This window comes from Vidua macroura, chromosome 1, assembly GCF_024509145.1.
Source record: "Vidua macroura isolate BioBank_ID:100142 chromosome 1, ASM2450914v1, whole genome shotgun sequence".
Classification (NCBI taxonomy): domain Eukaryota; kingdom Metazoa; phylum Chordata; class Aves; order Passeriformes; family Viduidae; genus Vidua; species Vidua macroura.
Window position 1 is genome coordinate 42,174,377 of NC_071571.1, and position 20,087 is coordinate 42,194,463.

Genomic DNA, 20,087 nt, shown 5'->3' on the forward strand with positions numbered 1-20,087 from the left:
TATAATTGTGTTTCTTTTGAAGACATCAATTGCATTAATTTACTAGGACTGCCTATTTTTAGAGATGAGCACCTGTCTCTGCACCCCAGGAGTCATCTTGTCCCTTTTGGAGACAGCAGGGTGTAGAGATGGTAAATTGGCTTACATTGCTGTTGGGGGGCAGTGAAGCTGGCAGAGTACTGGGGCATCACAGTCCATTCCAAGGCATGCTCTGTTAGCAGCAAGTCTTGCCCTCATGCACCCACTTTGCTCAGTCCTGTATACTCACATGCTTTTGCCTTTTTCTGTATGCTTCTCTCATTTATCCTGAACAACTCTCGTTACCCACACTTAGCACAAAAAAGGAGCAGTAACTTGCTTCATCTACAAGCAGAGGGAAAGGCACTGTAGAATTCTTTCATTTCCAGCGTTTTCTTAACTCTTAAGAGAAGAAAGTGTATTACTTTTCAGTGTGGTCATAAGGCAAATCAGTAATTACAAATGGTCCCCAGATTCAGGAAGTAAATACCTACTTTTCATCAGTCTCTTGTGTGCAGACCCAGGACTGGTTCAAAACTCAAAGTGTGTGGGATACATACTTCTGTAACCCCACCGTCCTGGTTCACAGCAAGCCCAAGTCACTGCTGCCAGAAGTTACTCTTGTAGCGAGGTAATGTCTCTTCACAGCTTTCTCTCATTCTCAGGATGAGTTTTGAAGCTGAGATACTGTTCTTTTTAGTATCATTATACCTCTTTGAATTATTAGTAGCAGGCCTTCTAAAGTCACAGATAGAGGTGATTTCTTCTTTTAGTCCCTTGACTGTTCAGAATCTCAAGACAGCCTGGGTCAGTTCTGTTGAGATTTATGCGTGAAGCGTCTCAGTTTTCCACCTGTCTTTGCTTGCATGCATTGTTATAGTTACACAAGGATCTGTTCAAATTTAGTTATTAAGGTCCAGGATCTTGTTTGACATCTGAGTGTTACCAATTTGAGATTCTTGAGTATATTTCAGAGCCATGTTCAAAATTACTACTTACTTCATTTTAAATTGAAAGTGTCCTTCTCAGCTGAGATCATTTCTGCCATGGAATGAGTCACCTGCAGGTTTTTATGGCTGATTATTCCTGTATGATAATGTTTCATAGAAACAAAGTGATGCTGAGCCCTTGCTGCAAGTTAGTCTTTCTCCAAATGGTCTTAAAATTCTAAATGAATCTGTAAATAGAGCTCTTTTAGTTTTTTTTTTAGGCTTGCTATTTGTAGGGAGATGAGAAATTGTGCTCACTACATATTGTCAAAACTCTTACACCATTGAGATTAATCTGTTGGTTTTCTGTTCTGGCTGTAATCTTTGTGTTGGGATTCACATTCTCAGCTGACAGAAGGACTTAATAGAACCACTGAGTGCTACTATGTAGAGCATGGCTTGTTCTTCCTCTCTTGTGAAGAATACACCTTTCCAAGGGCTTTGCATTCCTTAAAGACATGAGCAGTTCTGGAAGTGTTTCTTAGGATGCTTTTACATTAGTGCATGAAGTTAGGAGGTGTGTTATTGCTGCAAAACTCCATTACTTGCATATGACACAAAAAGTTCAGCATTAACTGTAGGATTTTGTCTCAAAAGTGAATTTGGCACACAGTTAAAGGTTCTCTTTTTGTCAGCTTGAACAAACCAATTATGTTCTCAAGAAGCAGAAGCAGGTTAGCAGCTAAGGCTAAGCTCTGGGCTGTACTCTGTTGCAGGGATCTGCCATGGCCATAAAAGCTGATGTGAGAATTGCATGTCTAGCTTCCAGCAACTTTGATGAACTCTTTTTATAGCTAGGGCAGGTAATGGTGTTCCAAAATAGAGAAAATGGTGTGTAATTTTATGAATACCCATCCAGAAAAAAGACAGATAAAGAGGGCTTGAGGAGGATGTATAGGTCTTTATTTTTTTTTAAGATACCATTTTAATGAAAGCTTTTTAGGAGTTGGCAGCATATTCAAACACCTGCTGCAATGTTTAATAAAATATTCCAGCTGAATGGAAAGCTTTCCTCCTGACCTTTATAGAAAAGCAAAGGATTATTTGACTTTGCATAGTTCTGACAAAAAAAAAAAAAAAGCCCTTAGTTTTTACAGGAAGAAATGCAGGTGATGAGTTCCCAATATGAAAAATAGTCAGTTGTGATTTTTCCCTACACAATTGTTTCAGATTAGCTACTTTTATTGGACTCTTTTCTATTAATTTGTTTTGATTAAAGTTGCACAGGAATAGAGACTACAATTAATCTGCAGATTAGAGTGTGATATATTGCAATACTGTTGGTTTATTCTCTGATGAGTCATGCCTGTGACATTTTGTTTATTATTTAAAATTGCATGAGTCACCTTTTAGTCCAGATTAAAAAATGTGCCATGTCCTACAGAATTTACTTACAACTTCAAACAGAAGTAGAGCAAAGGAAACCACTTAGAACAGGGTGAATGCAATACAGTAGGAAGAAAGCTGTGTGTTTCACTAAAATCTTAACTCATTCAGTGAAGATGCATTGGCAGTGTGGTGAAACACTATGTTTTATTTAAAATGTGTTTATTCAGTTATAGTTCTTTATTTATCTTGGTGTTGTGAGGCAAAGAGATTTTTCACTAGGATGAATGTTCTTGTGAATCATCTTTGAAAGCATCCTAAGACTAAAGCCAGGGAGTTGTGAGAGAAATAAGCAAATAGCTGTAAATATAATGCAATGCATCTAGGGGGAGAACTTGTTATTCACAGTTAAAGTTAAAAGATGAAGTGTGTAGCATCTTAAAGAATGACTGGCTGAGACTTCACTCTTAAAACTATATACCAGCTACCATTTTTGTTTCTTGCTGTCAAGGTGACAGGATATAAATTTCAATGTTTAAAATAGTTTAAATTCTAATGTAGATGAAACATCACCTTTTCTATCACCAATTCATTACCAGTTTTCAAACTGGGAAAAAAAAAAGATAAGTCTAACTGTCTTTTAGTCTCCAGAACCACCCCACAGTTTTGGGAAAACTATCTGTAAGGCTTGTTGAAGTATAGTGGATTTACTTTCATATGTGTACATTTTGGTATCTTTGCTGAATCTGTCCACAGCTCACTTGGAAGTTTTATATCTGCTCACTTCAGCTTGCCCTAGGACAAGTGAGGTTTGGTTGAAGCAGGAAAAAAGAGTTCCTAAAATCTGTGATATTTGCAGTAGGTGACAAATTCTGTTTATCACTGAACTAACAGTAGTTTTAAAACCCTGGCAGAAACATTGCTTCATATCTCCTTGCTAATCACAGGTCATCTAGTCTGGTAACCAAGGAGGAATTTTTGAGCCTTGTTGAATAGAATTTCTTACAATGCATAAGTTCAGTGACTCATACCATAATCTCCCTGTATCTCTTTGAACAGAGAAAAATGCATGACTTAAATGTGGAAAGAAGTATAAGTTTTGCAGATTAATAGAAAATGGCAAATTTTCCTCTCTTCTTTGATGTGGAACATTAGGGCATTTTGACAGTAAACTATACCTGTCAGTATGGAAGCCAATATGTAACGTTAGCAATCAGCTAAGAGGCACCTTCATATGGCTTGTATTAATCATACTGTCAATTTTAATTCCATGGGCATCCTTCTTTCCACTTTTCACTTAGAATTTATTTCAGAGCATGATCAAAGCTCTGCTGTTCATTACATTCAGCAATAGGTAATTTGGCTTTTGGCAGCTCTCCTCCCAGCTCCTATTAAACGCTGGCCATAAATTGAGATAAGCATTGTGCCAAAACATTTCAGGATTACCTAATGGTAACACAGAGATGGGTGTATTATCATGCAAGTTTGAAGACTGTTGAGTTACTGCAAAATTAACCATTAGCAGATACTTACAATCTCCAAGACAAATTTACACTACAGTGATTTTTTTCATGTCTTCTGAATTGACTACAGGATTAAATGGATGTGAGAAAAATCTTGTTCCTGTAACATGTCTGAAACACTCATTTGTGTATGCTGGAGTTTTATAGAGGCTTTTTTACAGACAGTGTTGTAAGTGTGCTGTATCGTAAAATATTTTGTGTCACAGAATATGCTGTGTTTATACAACAAGATTATTAGGTCAACTGTTTTTCCCCAAGCTGCCGTCAATTAGGAATCTGTGTGGAAGACTGATACCAGAAGAACTTTTATTTAGAATTTTTTCTTTCAGCAGATATTTCTAGGACATGCTGGATCCTTAATTTGTAATGATAGATACAAAAAACGGCAATTTCCCTATAGAGAGGGGGAAATGGTGCTTGAGTATGTATGTATGGCTTGGTATAAAACACCCTCTCAACTAGCACTTGGCCCTCTTTTTTTCATACTTTAGTCTTGAAGAAATAATCTAAAGGTAGGCTTAAAATTCCAGTGTAAAAAATCTGTAAAAGCCTTGAACAGATATGTAAATGGTGAGAAGTAATGAACTAGTGGGTTTTTTCCAGTGCCAGGTAAGTTGGTGACAAAATTTCTATAGATCTTGGGCTGCCTCTCATCTTAATTGTTATTGTTGGAGAAAATTACAGAGAACAGTTGGGTGGCTAAATCTTGTCAAAAAGTCTAGTAAAACCAGATAATGCTTCAGTTCATTACTGGCTGAATATCATATGTAACAGCTGTGATTTAAACATTAGTAAAAATAAGTTATAAATAATGAGAAAATTGTTTTTTTTAAAAAAATATTGAATTACTAGAAAGCATAATGGTGCCATAAGACAGAAGAATAGTCACAATTATGTAACTGACAGATTACTTGTGCTTTTGAGTTTATTAGTATATCTTTTGATGGAATATTTATTTATTTGACTTTCCCTGATTAAATAAATATTTGTTTATTTGACATGTTTTAATTTATATCTGGTTTAAATACTTTCTAGGGCTTTCCAAGAGCAAAAATAGGACTGGCTTGCAATGCTTGCTTTCCAAGCAGTCTTGTAGAAATCTTTTTGAAAACAGAAGGAGAGTACAAAAATATATAAGGGCAGAAAAGACCAGCTTCCTCACTAGGAGATGATGTTTGCAGTATTTTATTTTTTGCTTTGCTTAACTCATTGCTTCTGCAGTTGCTTCCTGGAAACATGAGCACAGAATCTGTTTCCTTAGAGATTATCTTGACTTTTTCTTTTTTTGTTTACTTAAAAAAAAAATTCTTGTTGTCTTATACCTCTTGCTCAGCAGTGCTGGTCTGGAAATGTCTTCTTTATTTTTTTTCCCATTTTGATAGTATATGAAGCAATTGTAGTATGCAGAATAAATTTACTTCTTCTGAGAGAAACCAATTAATTAGTTTTAAGACATAAGACAGACTTACCTGGAAAGAAGTGTGTTTCAGTGCTTCTAGAGGCCAGAGCCACTAAAATGAACTCAGATTCTCATGATGCAGTTTAATACTTTTTACTTCAGAACTACATATTAAAAGCCTGATATCTTTTTCAGATCAGACTTCTACTTGTGACGTTTTACAGTGGATTGGTAGTAAAAATACAGACCAGAATTTCTGCACTACCTAAAACAGTTTCTGAAAGTTTCTGAAGTATAAATGCAAGGAGACACCATGCAAGCTGGCATTTTTCCTTTCAAACACATTAATTTAATACATGTCACATTCAGCCACCTCCAGGAAAAAAAAAAAAAGCTTTGTGATTCAACCATTCAGTTTTAAGATCAGATGTAGCAAATGGCTTGGGCATTTTCAGGCTTAAATGTTTTTCTGAACTGAAGTATAATCATAGATACGCTTAAAACTAAACATAAGCTTCAGTACTCTGTTGAGGGGGTCTAGGTTTCAAATGTGCTGGTATGGTCAGCAGAAGATGGGTGATCTGCTCCTGCCCTTCTGACAGTCTGTGAAACATTCTGGCAGAAATGGAGCTGCCACGTTTCCTTGGGCAGCCTTTGTGTGTGTGTGTGTGCTCAGGATGTGAGGGGAGGAAACGGATGTTCTGTTACAGATGATAAATGGACCGGATAATGCCGTCTGCTCACGCTGCCCGAGACGTTTTGTAATAAACTTCTACTCACTTGCATCTACCTCAGCCACACTTTAATGGGACAGGTTGAAACTCTCCCTGCTGGACAGGTTCTTTTAAGTTTGGAGTTTTGAGGTTTTGTATTTAAAATAAATGCCTTCCACCTTTTGTGAAAGTAGAAGATCTGTAGGTAAAGAAATAAATATAGACTATTTATAAATATATAAAAATGAGATTGTTGTTGAGGCATTGTATCTGTGCTCTGAGGTAGCAGTGCACAGGCTGACAGAAGTTTCACTCTGATCTAAAGAATGTGCTTTGGGATGCTCCTATTAGAAAACTGTCCCAGCTTGGTAAAGATACAAGTTTCTGAAACATCTCCAGTTTATGTGCTTTGTAGTGTCTTAAAGAAGCACATCGGGTGTACGTGCATGAACTTTTCACCTGTACTGAGCATACTTCAGTTGAGAATGGGGACACATTTCACTGTGCTGGAGTGGCAAGGGGCATTGGATCTGAGGCAAGGAGGCTGCACTTCAGTCCTAGTGTTTCCCTGGAGTTTCAGCAGGGAGGAGGCTGAAATAAGGGAGAAATGGGCTATGCTGCTTTGGGAATAAATAAATAGGGTAGGTGGAGCTTACAGATTGTGGCAGGTGTTAGGATTGTGAGTGTATGCATGTGGATGTTTGTGGAAGAGAAGACTAATGGGAGAGGTGAAGAAGCCGTGAACTAGACCCAACATGTAGTAACTTTTTTGTCTTTTCTCCCCCCTCCTCCCCCAGGATTTTGGACATGTTTGTAGATAAAATGAAATTTTGAAAGAAAATGTCTATAATAATATTTGGAATATGTGATTTTAAAGCAGCATTTATTGGAGTAGCAGAAGAAAGGCCCTTTTTAAAGTCCCTCAGCTGTGATAATTCTATGCCATTAGCAAGACTCTCTATTGAAGCCAGTTCAATCTACAGGAGGGAAGGAAGGTTCGTCATGCTTTCTTCTTATGTATATTGCAGAAATGTTTGCTCATAAATTCATTGATATCTATTAAAGAAAGTTTAATTTAATTGAACTTCCTGAGCTTTATGAAATTTCTTCTTTGCCTGTATTGCTCCCTTGACAGAATTACTTTTCACTTTCCTCCTGCTTTTTTTGCTCCTCTCAGAAAGATGCAAGACCCACAAAAGTAAAAACTGGTGCCACTAAAAGACAGAATTTGGTTTGGTGGTTTTTTTTGGAGGTATTTTTGGGTGTTTTTTTGTTTTGTTTTGTTTTTGTTTGTTTGTTTGTTTTTGTTTTGTTTTGGGTTTTTTTGCCTGTTCTTAGTGTTTGAACTTAGCTTATTTTAATGTCAGAATACTGTGATCTGGAGTTCTAGCCAAGGAAGGTAATGATTTCCCTGCATTCTGCTCTGACAACAACATGATTCTGCAGTGATGCTTTCCTTTGGAAAAGGCCAGCAGAGGACAGAGGTTCCGAGTGAGGTGCCATTCTCAGGTGTTGGCTTTTGAGTAGGACCTTCACTTGTGCAGAGTTAGTAACCTGAGACCACCTTGCTTCAGAGTACAGACTGGTTCTAGGCTAGTCTAGCTCCAGATTTCTGATTTTAATTGAAAGTTTCTATAAATAGTAGACTATAAAATAGGCTTTTGATGCAAAATTTTATTAATGTGTCCCCAAGTTGGTTTGGCATGCACTTTATCAGCTAACCAGCAACACAGCTACTACTTTTGTTATTTTATTTTTCTTCAGTTGAGTAGATTTTGTCAGGAATTGCTGTGGTAAAACCACTATAAAAATCAAATTAGCTGTTCATAATTTCAGGAATTTAACCCTAATTGGCAATTTCTGTTATAGAAGAGGTTGTGGACCCACTGCTGCAAAATACAGCTGCTGCTTTTGCTCTTGTCGGTGGCTTTGCAGAACAGAATAGTTCTTCTGGCTCGCCAAGCACCTGGCACAGGACCACAAGAGTTTGATGGCACTGCATTTATCAGGGGGAAGAGGTTCAGTGCTGTTTGTGTGCTCACTTGGCACACTGCAAAATAAGAGGGGGCTTTGCTGTTGCCATTGGAGAACTTACAGCTTGTGGGAATGTTACCCCGAGTTTTGCTCGCAGTGGAATAGTCCTCTTGTAATCATGAAAGGCTTGTTCTTGGAAACAGCACTGCTTTTTAATGGTTGCAGATAGAAATAATGGTTGGGTTTGTAATCTGATTTCATAAAAAAAACCAAACCAAAACAAAAAAGCCCTAAACCAAAAACCAGCTCTATGAAGAAATTTTTAATATTGAACAAATACATTTACACTAGTGTAGCAAATTTCGATAAACTTTAGTATTTCAGTTTTATAACATATTAATACTAGTGTTAATGTAATGAAAGTAAAACTTGTTGTCTTCCAGTGATTTATACTATACTCCTTGGACATTTCTTTTTTGAAAGCAGATGTCTGCTTTTTGTGGATCTGACTTGCAGGAGTTGTACTAAACAAGATTACGAAATCAGTATGGGAATGTGACTGATATAATGAATGTAACTACTTGACTCCCTACTTTTTCCTTCAATTTCTCTTGAATAACTACTTACATTTCCTTTGTCAAGTTACAATTTCAAAATTAAATATAAACTGTTAATAAAATAGATCCATTTATTTTCAAGAGGTTTCATGCATCACATGACCCAGATTCATAATTTCTACCTTGATAGTTTTATTAATACTCTTCTAAATTTGCAAATATGAACAGCTGGAAAAGTTATCCAAGGGAGTTTGTTTATCTGATGGCTTTTTTCAGGTTCATGGAAGTTATGAGGTGGGCTTGAGCTCAATTTGCAATCTTTTAAGTCCAATGTGTTTTCTGAAGTCACAGGTCTTGCACACAGGGACATCTCCCACAGGGGGGCCACTTTATGACTGGTAAAGCTTTGTTTTCATGGGAGGGAAAAGAACAGTGAAAAGCCAGAGGAGTAAACCAAAGGTATATCTAACCCTGTAATTTTTAGGTTTTTTTTTTTAACAATGGCTCTTAGTGGATGCCTAGGAAAGACATGGCAGTGGGGAGGTAAAAGTAGTGACTTCCTACATCTGTACTCCAACTTCTGATCCCTCTCTAGCTTGAAGATGAGTCAGAGGTTCTGCCTTCGTGTCTAAGATTGTATCCTTGTGTTTGTTGGCTGAGTTGTGCTAGCATGAAAACTAATTTCTGACAAGCAGCTAGTTAGTTAATCCTGCAATGAAAGTCGTTACATAGTGAAGCAATTTAAAACATATTGCTCTTCTAAATTTATTTGAAAATATACAATGTTTTCCAGGATTAACTGCAGTGGTTTTGTTGGGTTTTGCTCTGCTTTCCCTAAATGTCTCTTCTATTCCTTCCTCACCTGTATTAAAAATAGGAAAAACTTAGTCAGTCTCTATCCTCCATAATATTATTTACATTTCCTTGAAATTATTTGTTGTATTTTCTTAAAAGCTGTTTGAATTTGGAACTACTTTGAAGTCTCTGTGTAAAGTTACTCACTTGGCTTATCTTTTTAAAACTCCTCAGGAAGCAGCACTTGAATAATTACAGTTGCAAACCTTGATTTTCACTCCTTAGTACAATTTCAAAATTTTTTTTTTTTGTTGAGTAATATGAGATTAACCCCAGTGCAGAGGACTTTAGGCATCTAGAAGTGACATTGTGTGATGCTGAGTCTCTTTTTAACTGTTCATTGTAACTTTTCAAATAAATATCCTTCTGCAAATGCCTCGGTTTTTGTTAATTCTGCCTTGAGCTTAAGATTTCAGCCCAATTGTGTTACTTAGTTTTGAGTAACTCCCAATTTGTTCTCATACATTTACATACTGAAATTCTGTCTGTGGTTTAGGTATTCCCCGTCAACCTGTGATTACTTATGACTGTATTCTGCATAGGAATATTGTTAGTCTTGTTCAATTATTGTCTTCAACATTTTTCCTTTTTTCCATTTAAGAGATTTCTCCAAAGCTGTCTATGATACATGTTTTACTGCAGTGTGTTTCCAGCATAAACCAACATTATTTGCTATAATATTTTTTTTGAAGAAAAGTTTCTTAGTAGCAGACAGTGTTAACTAGAGGGAGAAAATCTAAATGAGGGAGAGAATGTTGTACTGTTGACATAATTTTTTAAATAATGTGGTATTAACCATTGCATTACACAGCAATCAGTGCTAGTTGGTTCATTAAACTTTTAGCCTTTGTTCATTATATCAATTTTCAGCCTTCCTTTCACCTCTTTAAAGAAGGTATTATTCCTTGTAATGTTTGTTTCTTAGATCTACTATGTTTCTGCGATACATTTTAAGAAATATTTTAATGTATGGCTCTTGTCATTGTTCTCTTGTTACCATAATCATACTTTTTACTTTAACTCTTATATATTTGCTTGTTTAGAGTTTCACCATAGCTCCTGTGAAGTCTGTAGTGTTTTCATTAGCTTCTTGCTTGTGTAATACTAGAATCTGAGGGATTTTTGGTCTGTTATGTTGTTATTCATGTGCCCAAGTCCATCAAGATCATACAGTTCAGCAAAATGGTATTTCAGAGAGGAGCACTGCTCTGCTTTATTTTATATTTAAAAAATCGAGGGAATTTGGGAAGTAGTTTGGATGTGCTACCCAAATTTAAGCACCTCCATGAATACCATCATGGCAGTGTAAGCATGTGCTTGAAGTTACGCACATATATTTGAGTGTTGCCTTATCTTGGTCAGGGTGTTCTCAGCTAGGAGCAAATTCCTGCTTACAAATATGCAGTATACTGTCAGCTCAGGCCTTGATAGAAGAGGATTTATTATTTCGATTTTAGTTGACAGAAATGAAGAAACAAAACTACTGCCTTGACAGTTTGGCATTTGTGTTTTGTGAGATAGTGCATATTTAAGTGAAATTTAGAGGCTGCTCAGTGGCTAAGTTGAACAGAATTTCATGAATGTTTTCTCTTAAATAAGATATAAAGTTTTGCAATAAATTATGACTAATTGGACATCTTATACATGGAATGTTTCTCCATTTCCTGAGAAGTTTCTGTTCATGAGTGTGCCACTTCTTTAAGGATTATATTTTACTTAGTTTTGTTCTCTTCTGATCTCTCATTTTGCATTTTAGTAACTTCTCTAATTCCAACACTGAAGTTCTGTGTTTGTTCATATCTTTTAAAATAGCTTGTTTCATTTGTCTCATAATATGCACATATGTATGCTGTTACAATTTCATCTGATATGTATTTGTGTGTATATATATTTTTTTGTACATGAAAAAAATTCACTCTGCAACTGTAGATACTGGGTGCAGTATATATACTGCATAATATACACCTATACACCAGTAATACGTTTTAAAAGCTATTATTTTATCTGGAATCACAAATACAAAATTCAATTAGAATGTTATAGTACACAGTGAAAATGGGATTACTGTGAAAATAAGGCAGACTATCTGTGTTTAGATTCAAATTAAGAATGACTGCAAACAAAAAATATGGAGTAGCTGAGGCCTAATGTGGTTGGACGTGTCACAAGAAATCATTGTTTATACCTCTATTACTAAAATTTAGGAATATTATGCTGTTTTCTCCATGATTCAAACTCTGTAAAACAACATTTTTCTTTTTCCTTTTTTTTTTTCACAGCACTTGCTACTAGCAATAAAGTTTATCATGGCATTTGTAATTCCTGATAAACCAAGAGATATCCAGATGAAACTTGCCAAATTGGAATTTGAATCTTTAGAGGCTCTCAAACAACAGGTAAGAGCATTTCAGATGCAGCTTCATTTTGTCTTAATCTGTCATTACTTAAGAAGTGGAGCAGAGAGCTTTGACGTATTTGTCTGTCCTTTCAACCCACCAATATATGCAAATCCACACCAGGAAAATGATCTGCCCTTTCAGACGGCTTGAAATTTTTAGTGTGACTGGTAATGTAGCACCTTATAATGTCTGTTGTCCTTGTGTGTGCAAACATACATTATTTATATTGTCACTTTTAGAGGACATTGAGCTCTATGAAACCTCATTTCATCTCCTGGAGGAGTTTGTTATTACAATACCAGAATTTCTTTCATTTCTGAAATACCATCACAAGTAAACAGTTAACTTGGCTCTAGTATTAATCAGAAATTGTAAACAGTCCGAACATGTTTGAAATAATTGTGTTGAGAAGTATATACATGTGAAGAAATAGTAATGTTGTCTTATATTACTGCCCATACAGTAGTCTCATTTTATTGTGTAAAAATGTATATTCTACAATATACTTAACATTCCAAAGCAATTTAGGAAAATAAGGAACTAGATTGTTTTACTGAAAATTTCTGTTTTAACCAATGATTCCATAGAGTCAGTGGTGGAGATCACAAGACATGAAGAGTTGCATGGGATTAGCTTCAGTAGGATACAGAGATCCTACAGAGCTGGTTTTGCAATGGTGGCATTCTTTAGGAGTTTGCACAATGCTAGATGAGATTTCTAAGCTATCTCTACATATCAGAAAACAAAGAATAAAAACTCCAACATTGAGCTGCAGAGACTGGTTTTCCTATTTATTATTATTTCAGATATTTTCACACTTCAGAGCGTGGTTTTACATGAACATGTTCTTTGTGTGCTCGACATGCACATGTGTAACCTCCTCTATACTATTTATTATGTGTGTGAAATGGAAGGTTACTTTTTAAAACATCTGCTGTAGCTGCATGTGAGAAAATGTTCTCTTGATTCTGAACAAACTGAGTCTGTAAACAATACACTGCCTTTTGTAGTTAAAATCCCCCAGTTCTGTGCGATACTAGAACATCATTATTGAGGTCGGTGCTGTCTTTCTTAATCAGCCATAACAAACAAAATCCAAATTACAGTCGTATCTAATGCCTGGTAGTTTTGTTTTGCTTTTCTCTAGTAGGTCAATGTGAAGTTACCAGGAGCTGGCCAGGGATCTTGTGGGGTTTTTAGATAATATTAAAAGGAACAGGACTACATTTCTATTTCAGCTGTTCTTTCTCTGTTTTCATTTTGTAGACAGGAAAAACTAGGTCACCCACTGGAATGTTAAGGTCAAGTGAATATAGTCACCTTTGGTCACAATGCTCCAGCTGGAATATATAGTCTGCTTCAATATGAGTGTGCATGTCAGCAGTTAGGTCTTCATCGCCTATCCTAGCATCTATGTGTTCCTACAATAATATATGCCTGATTCCCAGTTTTTCAGGGTTGCTTCATTAATTCAGTAGCAAAAAGTTAGTCTGAATTTCAGCAAAAACCAGAAGCCTGGCCTAGTTCTCACCTATGCTTTCAGACTTCCTAAAGGATCTAGGAAGAGTATTGGCTGAGTTTCAAGTGTCTTGATAAGCAGTTTAAACACAAGTATATGCCATCACCTTTTTAGATTTCCTTTGATTGATACTGTACTATGTATGCCACAGACATGTAGCCATTTGGACTTTTTTTCCTTTTCCTTTACTGTTTTTTGAGTGAAAAATATCTGCATTTAAAAGTAGTACATTGGCACTGCAAAACTGTACTACTGCAAAAAGATACCAAAACATTTCTTTTAGGAGCACATTTTCTGTTTCTTCATCTTTTACTGAGCATCAGTATGGTAATTTATGCTGAATAACTTACTTTCAAGCAAAAAATAAGAACAACAAAATCCCCCAAAACATATATTTTAAACAACGGGCACAAATATCTGGGGTAACTATGTTGTGGGATCAAGTGTTAGGGAGAAACTGGTTTGAATACTTCTGTGCAAGTATGCATCACATTCCTTTCTTGATGCTATCCAGACGTGCATTCCATTGTGTTTTACCATATAATCTTTTGGAGTATTGCTGTCTTGGGATGTAGCTATTAGAAGGGTATTAGCAATGCCACACTGTAAACCTCTGAGATGCCAAAACAGATTATTAGTCTCTGTATACAGTGCATAGAGAGAAGATCTCCTGATACAGCTGCTTTGAACAGTTGTATTGATTATGTTTGGGATCCTTAACTTCAGGCAGTGGGAGTACTTTTACATTTTCATTAATGCTAAGCTAATTGCTTTTTAACATGGTGCAGTGGGACTGTAACTATTCTGTGTTCAAATCCATTTGTAGACTTGAGTGTCTATTTGAAATGGATTTTAGATAGTAGAGTGTCTCCTTTCTCTAATAGAGATAAATAGTCATAATTAGAGCTTGTTAAAAAAACCCTTCTATGAAGGGTAAAAAATGCCATAAAAAAAAGGAAGTAATTTTATATTGGAATGTCAGTCTTGTTTTGAAGTTCTCAAACTTTAGGGAAGGGTTTTTAGAAACTCCTGAAATGTTTCTTTGAAACATTTCTTTACATAGTTTGTTAAGACTGTTGAAAAGGGGTAGACTGTTGAATGAGTTGAATAATGTGATTTTTTTTGAGAAATACTTTGTTATGATACAGTTCTAGTATCATAACAGAGTTTGTTAATATAACTCAAGACAATGTTAATCCTTCTGAATCCAGACTGGGGGATGTGCTACAGCTGTAGATTTTGTTTCAAATTGTCCTTGTATCCTTCAATGTAAAGAATGATAGAGGAGGCTGGTTAGACTCTATTTTTGGGGGGACCTGGGGCAGAAAAGAAATTAACATGAACTTTATTGTAGAGGACTAAAGAGATTATGGATCAAGATTCTTGGAAGATGTGTAGGAGCTACTCCTTTCGCATTCCCTAAAGTGTTGTCAGGTTCTTTGTTGCCTGGAAGGAAGCCTGGATAACGGGCAACTAGAAATGGGTATTGCCTGGGTGATGGGCCCTTTTGTGCTGAGCATCAGGATCCTTCCTGGAGAAGTAGCCAATTGGTAAAGTGGAGTGACATCCTGACATTTGTGCCCAAGACTCTGCTTGCATCTTTGCAGTACTCTGCTCTGGTGCCTGTACCTGCTACAAGCACAGAAGCATGCCATGCTCTTTGGTCTAGTTCCTATTTTAAGGAAACCTAAGTATAGATGTGCCTGCAGGCAGCATGGGAATAATCAGTTAATTCTTCAGTGGTTCGGGAATTACCACTGCATACATTGTACATAGAAAAAATGATGTAAAACTTGTGTGAGGTCACTATCTAGCATTTTTAGGGCAGTGACAGTAAAAGTTTCACTAATAAATCCTTCAGCGTCTGGATAGATCAAAGCTTAATGAATAGACAAAAAGCCCTCATGGTTGGAGTTGGGTCAGCCATATATCTTTACAAAAGACCTGAATTCCAGAAACACAAGACAACCACAGATGAAACAGCATAATTTTAATTTTATGGACTAGATTATAGTAATGTTTTCTGGTATTAGGCAGTCTCCCAAGTATTATCTTCTTCCAACTGGGGCAAATATCAAATATATACCTTTTTTTTCTGCACTGAAACTAGACCCAGGCAAAAGATAGCCCAACTGGGAAAAATAATTATTCATGCAATTATTTTCTGATCATGAAGTACAGATAGTATCAATTCTAAGATGATATATAACTAGTAGATATTTTTCAAGGAAGGATAGAGTGTTAACACTGATTGACATTGATGGGGAATGCCTATCTTTTCTCAAAGTGCAACTACTTACACAGCATCAATACTGAAAACACAAGCTCATTGATAAGAAATTGCTTGGGTTTTGTGGTACTTTTGCATTAAAACATCTGAATTACATAAAGCAGGTAAAGATGTTTTTCCTTATGGCATCTCCTGCTCCAGTCTCTGAGCAAGATACATAGCCCTGATGGCAACAGTAGAGAAATACATTATCATGCAAGAATTGGCTTTTTCAGAGTAACTATAGAGGACAAAAACTGTCCTTAAGCTGGAGCGGAAATGCAGATACGGACGATTTTTTGCTCTGTGCATTCCTTCTCAGTTTCATCCCCATCTCTTACCTCCAAGGAGACCTAATCTATAAGTATCCTATCATCCCTGTGCTCTTGATTCCTTCCTTAGTGTTCTAGCCATCAGTGGGCAGTATCTTTTAACAGGAGTGCCTTTTCCTTCTGATATATGAAGCCTTTCAGTGCTTCCTCTGAAGAAGCGAGTCCATCTGTTAGGTATCTGGTGTCCATCTGTAAATATTCCACCAGAAAGCAACTCCAGACAGATAACAGGCTCATGAGTAAAGGGCCCAGTCAGCTGATTGACAGCTGTCACCCTTCCTCAACTGGCAGTAATGAAAAGGGTCAGGCTTAGTGAACACCAGCCATGAAAAGATACTTCCTTTATCCTCCCTGGTGTATTTCTGCTCAGAGAGTGATAAAGCAATGCAGTTAAGACCTTTTGCTCTTTCATACAGTATCTCCCTTGGCAGTTGTACCATCCATATGCAATTGCTTAATGGCAATGGTATAGTCTGGATATCCATAAACAATTGCTTCAGTTGCTTTAGAGTGGTGTCCAGGTGTCTGTAAGTCAGTACTGTTCCTTGCTAATGATTTCCAGCAGAATAACAAGTTTTTTTAAGCAACAGTAGGTGCAACATTCACTAGGATTTCTCCAGCAATTTCCTGAAAATGTGTCTTGTGTCTCAGTTCCCTCTCAAGGAAATGCAGGAAATTAGGAATGCTGTAACTGATCTCTGCATCATCATCATGACTGACCAAAGGCTTCTTCAAAACATGACAGTGTGTTAACAAGCTTCTTTTTGAAAAGGATAGTGAGACAATGACAGAAAAAAACTGATGTCTGGTGTTCACCTAGGTGCAGTCATATGGAAAGTTTAAACCCTTCGTCCCTCCCTCTGCAGGTATTTTGGTATGTGAAGTTGCTGTTCTCTCAGTGAAAACCTTCTGATTCAAGTAATTTCAGTGCCTTATCATTGCAATTTGCTACACTGCAGCAGCTTTAATAACGGCAAAGCTTTCTGGTTTCTGACTGCAATTGCTGAACCTTGCCATTTCCCCTGGGAATAGTACCCACTAGCACTAATCACATCCTTTCCAGAAGGAATACACTGTGCTGGCCTGTTAGAGTGTGTAGCCTCTCAGAGAACAACTTTCTTTAGCTCAGATCAAAACAGAAGTATTGCTAACTTAAGGGTCTTCTGTACTGTGTGACATTTGTGCATTCTCCTTGCACCTCTTCAAGCTGTTTTTGTTGCAGAGATTTTCTATGTGCTAGCATATCATGTGTCTCAAAATGTGACTGTGGAGGTGATGGGCCAAGAACTGCTTGACTTATCAGTGAGCCTCAGAAAGGACCCTTCTCTTTTTGTGGGGGAAGGAAGAGAACAGGATCTTTGTTTTTAACTGTCTAACATTGGAAGAGAGTCAATCATTAGTTCCTAACATCCTGTTTATTTGTCATGCAAAATGGGAACTGAAGGCAGTTTTTTCTGAGTCTGAAACAAACTCCATGGCTTTCTGCCTTATTTGATGCTATAATTACCAGAATTTAGAGGGACCTGTAGCTTCAGGACTGCCCTCAAAACACCGCTGAAGCTTGTTCCATGCTTGCTGGCAATGCTGAACAAACAGAAGGCTGCAGTCAGATAGGAGGAAGGGCAAGTAGCTGACATGAAAAGATTTCATTCAAATAATCTAACATTTGCAAAACAGCTTGTAGGAAAGACTGAAGAAACTTGAGCTCAAACACTGAATTTAGGTTAAAACAGAATGTGAGTAAATAAACCACTTACTTTATGTTTTGACACCACCCTCCCACCAAATAATCCTTGAAAATAGCATTGTTTGAAAGAAAATATTTTTTAAAAAGCCTCATTTCTTTCTGAAGAAATATGCGGCTGCACTTTTTTTCATAGGCTCTACAGGTTTGTGTAATCAGATATAAGTCACAGCTGATGCTAAAATACAACCATTGCTAATAGTTGGTTGCTGTAGGTTTTTTTAAGAGGGCAAACCTATTACTTAACTTCACAAATTCAATTTTTTCCCTGTTGAATATGAAGAATACTTTCAGACATGTCAATATAGCATTTGCATATGTTTGGTAGCAGCAGGATATAATGCAAGTAAGATTCATTATATTTTCATAGCAGTTTTTTAAGCATAGAAAGACTTGCACCCAGTCATAGAACAGACTGTGCTCAAACATAGTTTTGACAGAGTATTTTAAACATGAATTCCTTTAATCCTGGAGCTTGCTTGAGAATATGTTAATGAAAATTTCTTTCAATGGAAAAGTGTTAGCAAAACAAAAATAAATTGTGCTCCTTGAAGAAAAGTAAATTCAAGTTTGGGAAGGAGATTTGTGTCTCCCCATTTGTTACTTTTCAGCTGAAGGTGAGATGACAATAAGTCTGTCTGGTTGGGAATAAGTTAAACATTTTACTATGGGACCCTTGAGAGCTAACAGTATAAATATAAACTTTTTAATAGGCATAATGAGATGGTAGATGATACTTTTGCATGCTCTTAATGGGAATAGAAACAAATAATGCGCCAACTTTCCAGCAGATGTAACTTTCTTTTGCAGCAACCCATTTGTTCTCTGTGGCTGTTGCTAGGCGTAAAATTGTGCATCACCTTATGTTTCCATAACAGCTGAGTCTCTTTGGAAAGATAACCCATTTTATCTTTTTTTCAAATCCTGACCTAAAGCCTGGTGGTGTAATGAACATCAGTCAGTTCAGTACTCTCGTTTTGCCTGATGTCCCAGGTCACTGACAAGATGTGATCTCAACAAGGAAACCTAGAGTAAGGGGATAGGATAAAAACTAGGTTAAAATTGTTCTTACTGTAAGACTGCTGCAGCTACATGAGGCTTTCATAGTTTCAAAACCCAGTGGGGATCCCAATTATGTGTGTACTAGTTTGAATGCAAGGCAAGAGGCTGTTCCACTTCCCAACCAAATGAGGGTAAAGTGCACAGTGAGATTTGATCTCAGGAACTCTGGTAACAGCCTCTTACAGGGCATTCATGTGTCTCTAGTTACAGACTCCTAAATATGGTTGTTACTGAGAAGGCGAAGAACTAGAGTGAGAAATAAAAATTAAATCTCTTCTCATGTTAAAATTCCTTCAAAAGAAAAGAATCCCACTGGGTTACACTTACCATGCTTTGATAATGGGATTGTCTTTATAGGACTGAATAGAATTTGATGATAAAAAATACAATATTTGTTGCAAGCAGCTGTGGACTTGTACACACCTATTGCATTTTAAATATCCTTTTCCCTATGCCACCTCAAAAGATCCCAGTGAGAACAATGGACTTTAAGAGGAAATGCTAGTTTATTTGACATAATTAAACTTGACTCTGGAGAACTTTCTCTGTGAGCAGGAAGACAATAAGTAGGATACATCTCAACTCTTTGGAGATGATGATTTCAGGCAAATTTTAGATGTTTAACTATTACTAATTATACCACTACAACCCCTCCTCCCAAGAAGATCTCTGTCATCCTGTCTACAGGAAGAGTTCTTTCTGAGATGTAACTGTAGACCAAAGAACAGGAACCCACTGAATTCCTGAAAAAGAGGAAAAAGTTTAAAAATGGGTTCATGTTGCTAGTGATGACACTTGTACCACGATTGAGTCTTTGCACATGCTGCGCAGCCTGATTATGGTGATTCTAAGAACAAGTCTTCACTAGGCTATGTTGCCTACACAGCCACTGGGCTTTTATTCATTTTTGATTTTGAAAAAATCTCTGTGCCTCCTGGTGCTGCCTTGAATACTACCACTTTCTGTGGTATGAGAAATAGCACTCTGATATATATATGCCATTTCAGTAAAACTCGTGGCAAATAGTCAAGTTCTTGCCATATTGATTATTTTTTTATTCCAAAATAAGATGTTAATTGCTTGTCTGGATAGCGTAAAAAGAAAAAAAAAAGTAGCTAATGTGTGTAGATTTTGTTTAAATTCAATAGTGTGTACTAATACTTAATTGTGTTAGAGTTTTCGTGTGTTTTCGTGTGTTAGAGTAGTCCTTGTGCAAATGTTTTTCACACTTTTATCACAGAGAATTTTGTAAAGGTGGTTTCATGGACTGCTACTTCTGGCACTTTCAAATATCTAATTCTGTACCTTCTCCCAGCATCTAAAGAGATGATGTAGTTGAAAATGTATTGAGAGGGTGATTTTAAAAAGGTAAAAATTGGTATTTGTCTCCGTTGTGAATTATTTTCTC

General features: G+C 36.6%; 1 protein-coding gene across 3 annotated transcripts in view; it reads left to right on the forward strand.

The window, feature by feature from the left end:
* Positions 1–20,087, forward strand: part of ANO10 (anoctamin 10) — a 121,500-nt gene that overhangs the window by 68,660 nt on the left and 32,753 nt on the right. For all 3 annotated transcript variants that reach the window (XR_008439830.1, XR_008439825.1, XM_053993679.1), the window contains one exon: positions 11,634–11,750. Coding sequence is in view for 1 of the 3 variants with exons in the window: in XM_053993679.1 (XP_053849654.1) it covers positions 11,634–11,750 (117 nt within the window). In the remaining 2 variants the exon portion in view is untranslated. The remainder of the gene's footprint in view (positions 1–11,633; positions 11,751–20,087) is intronic.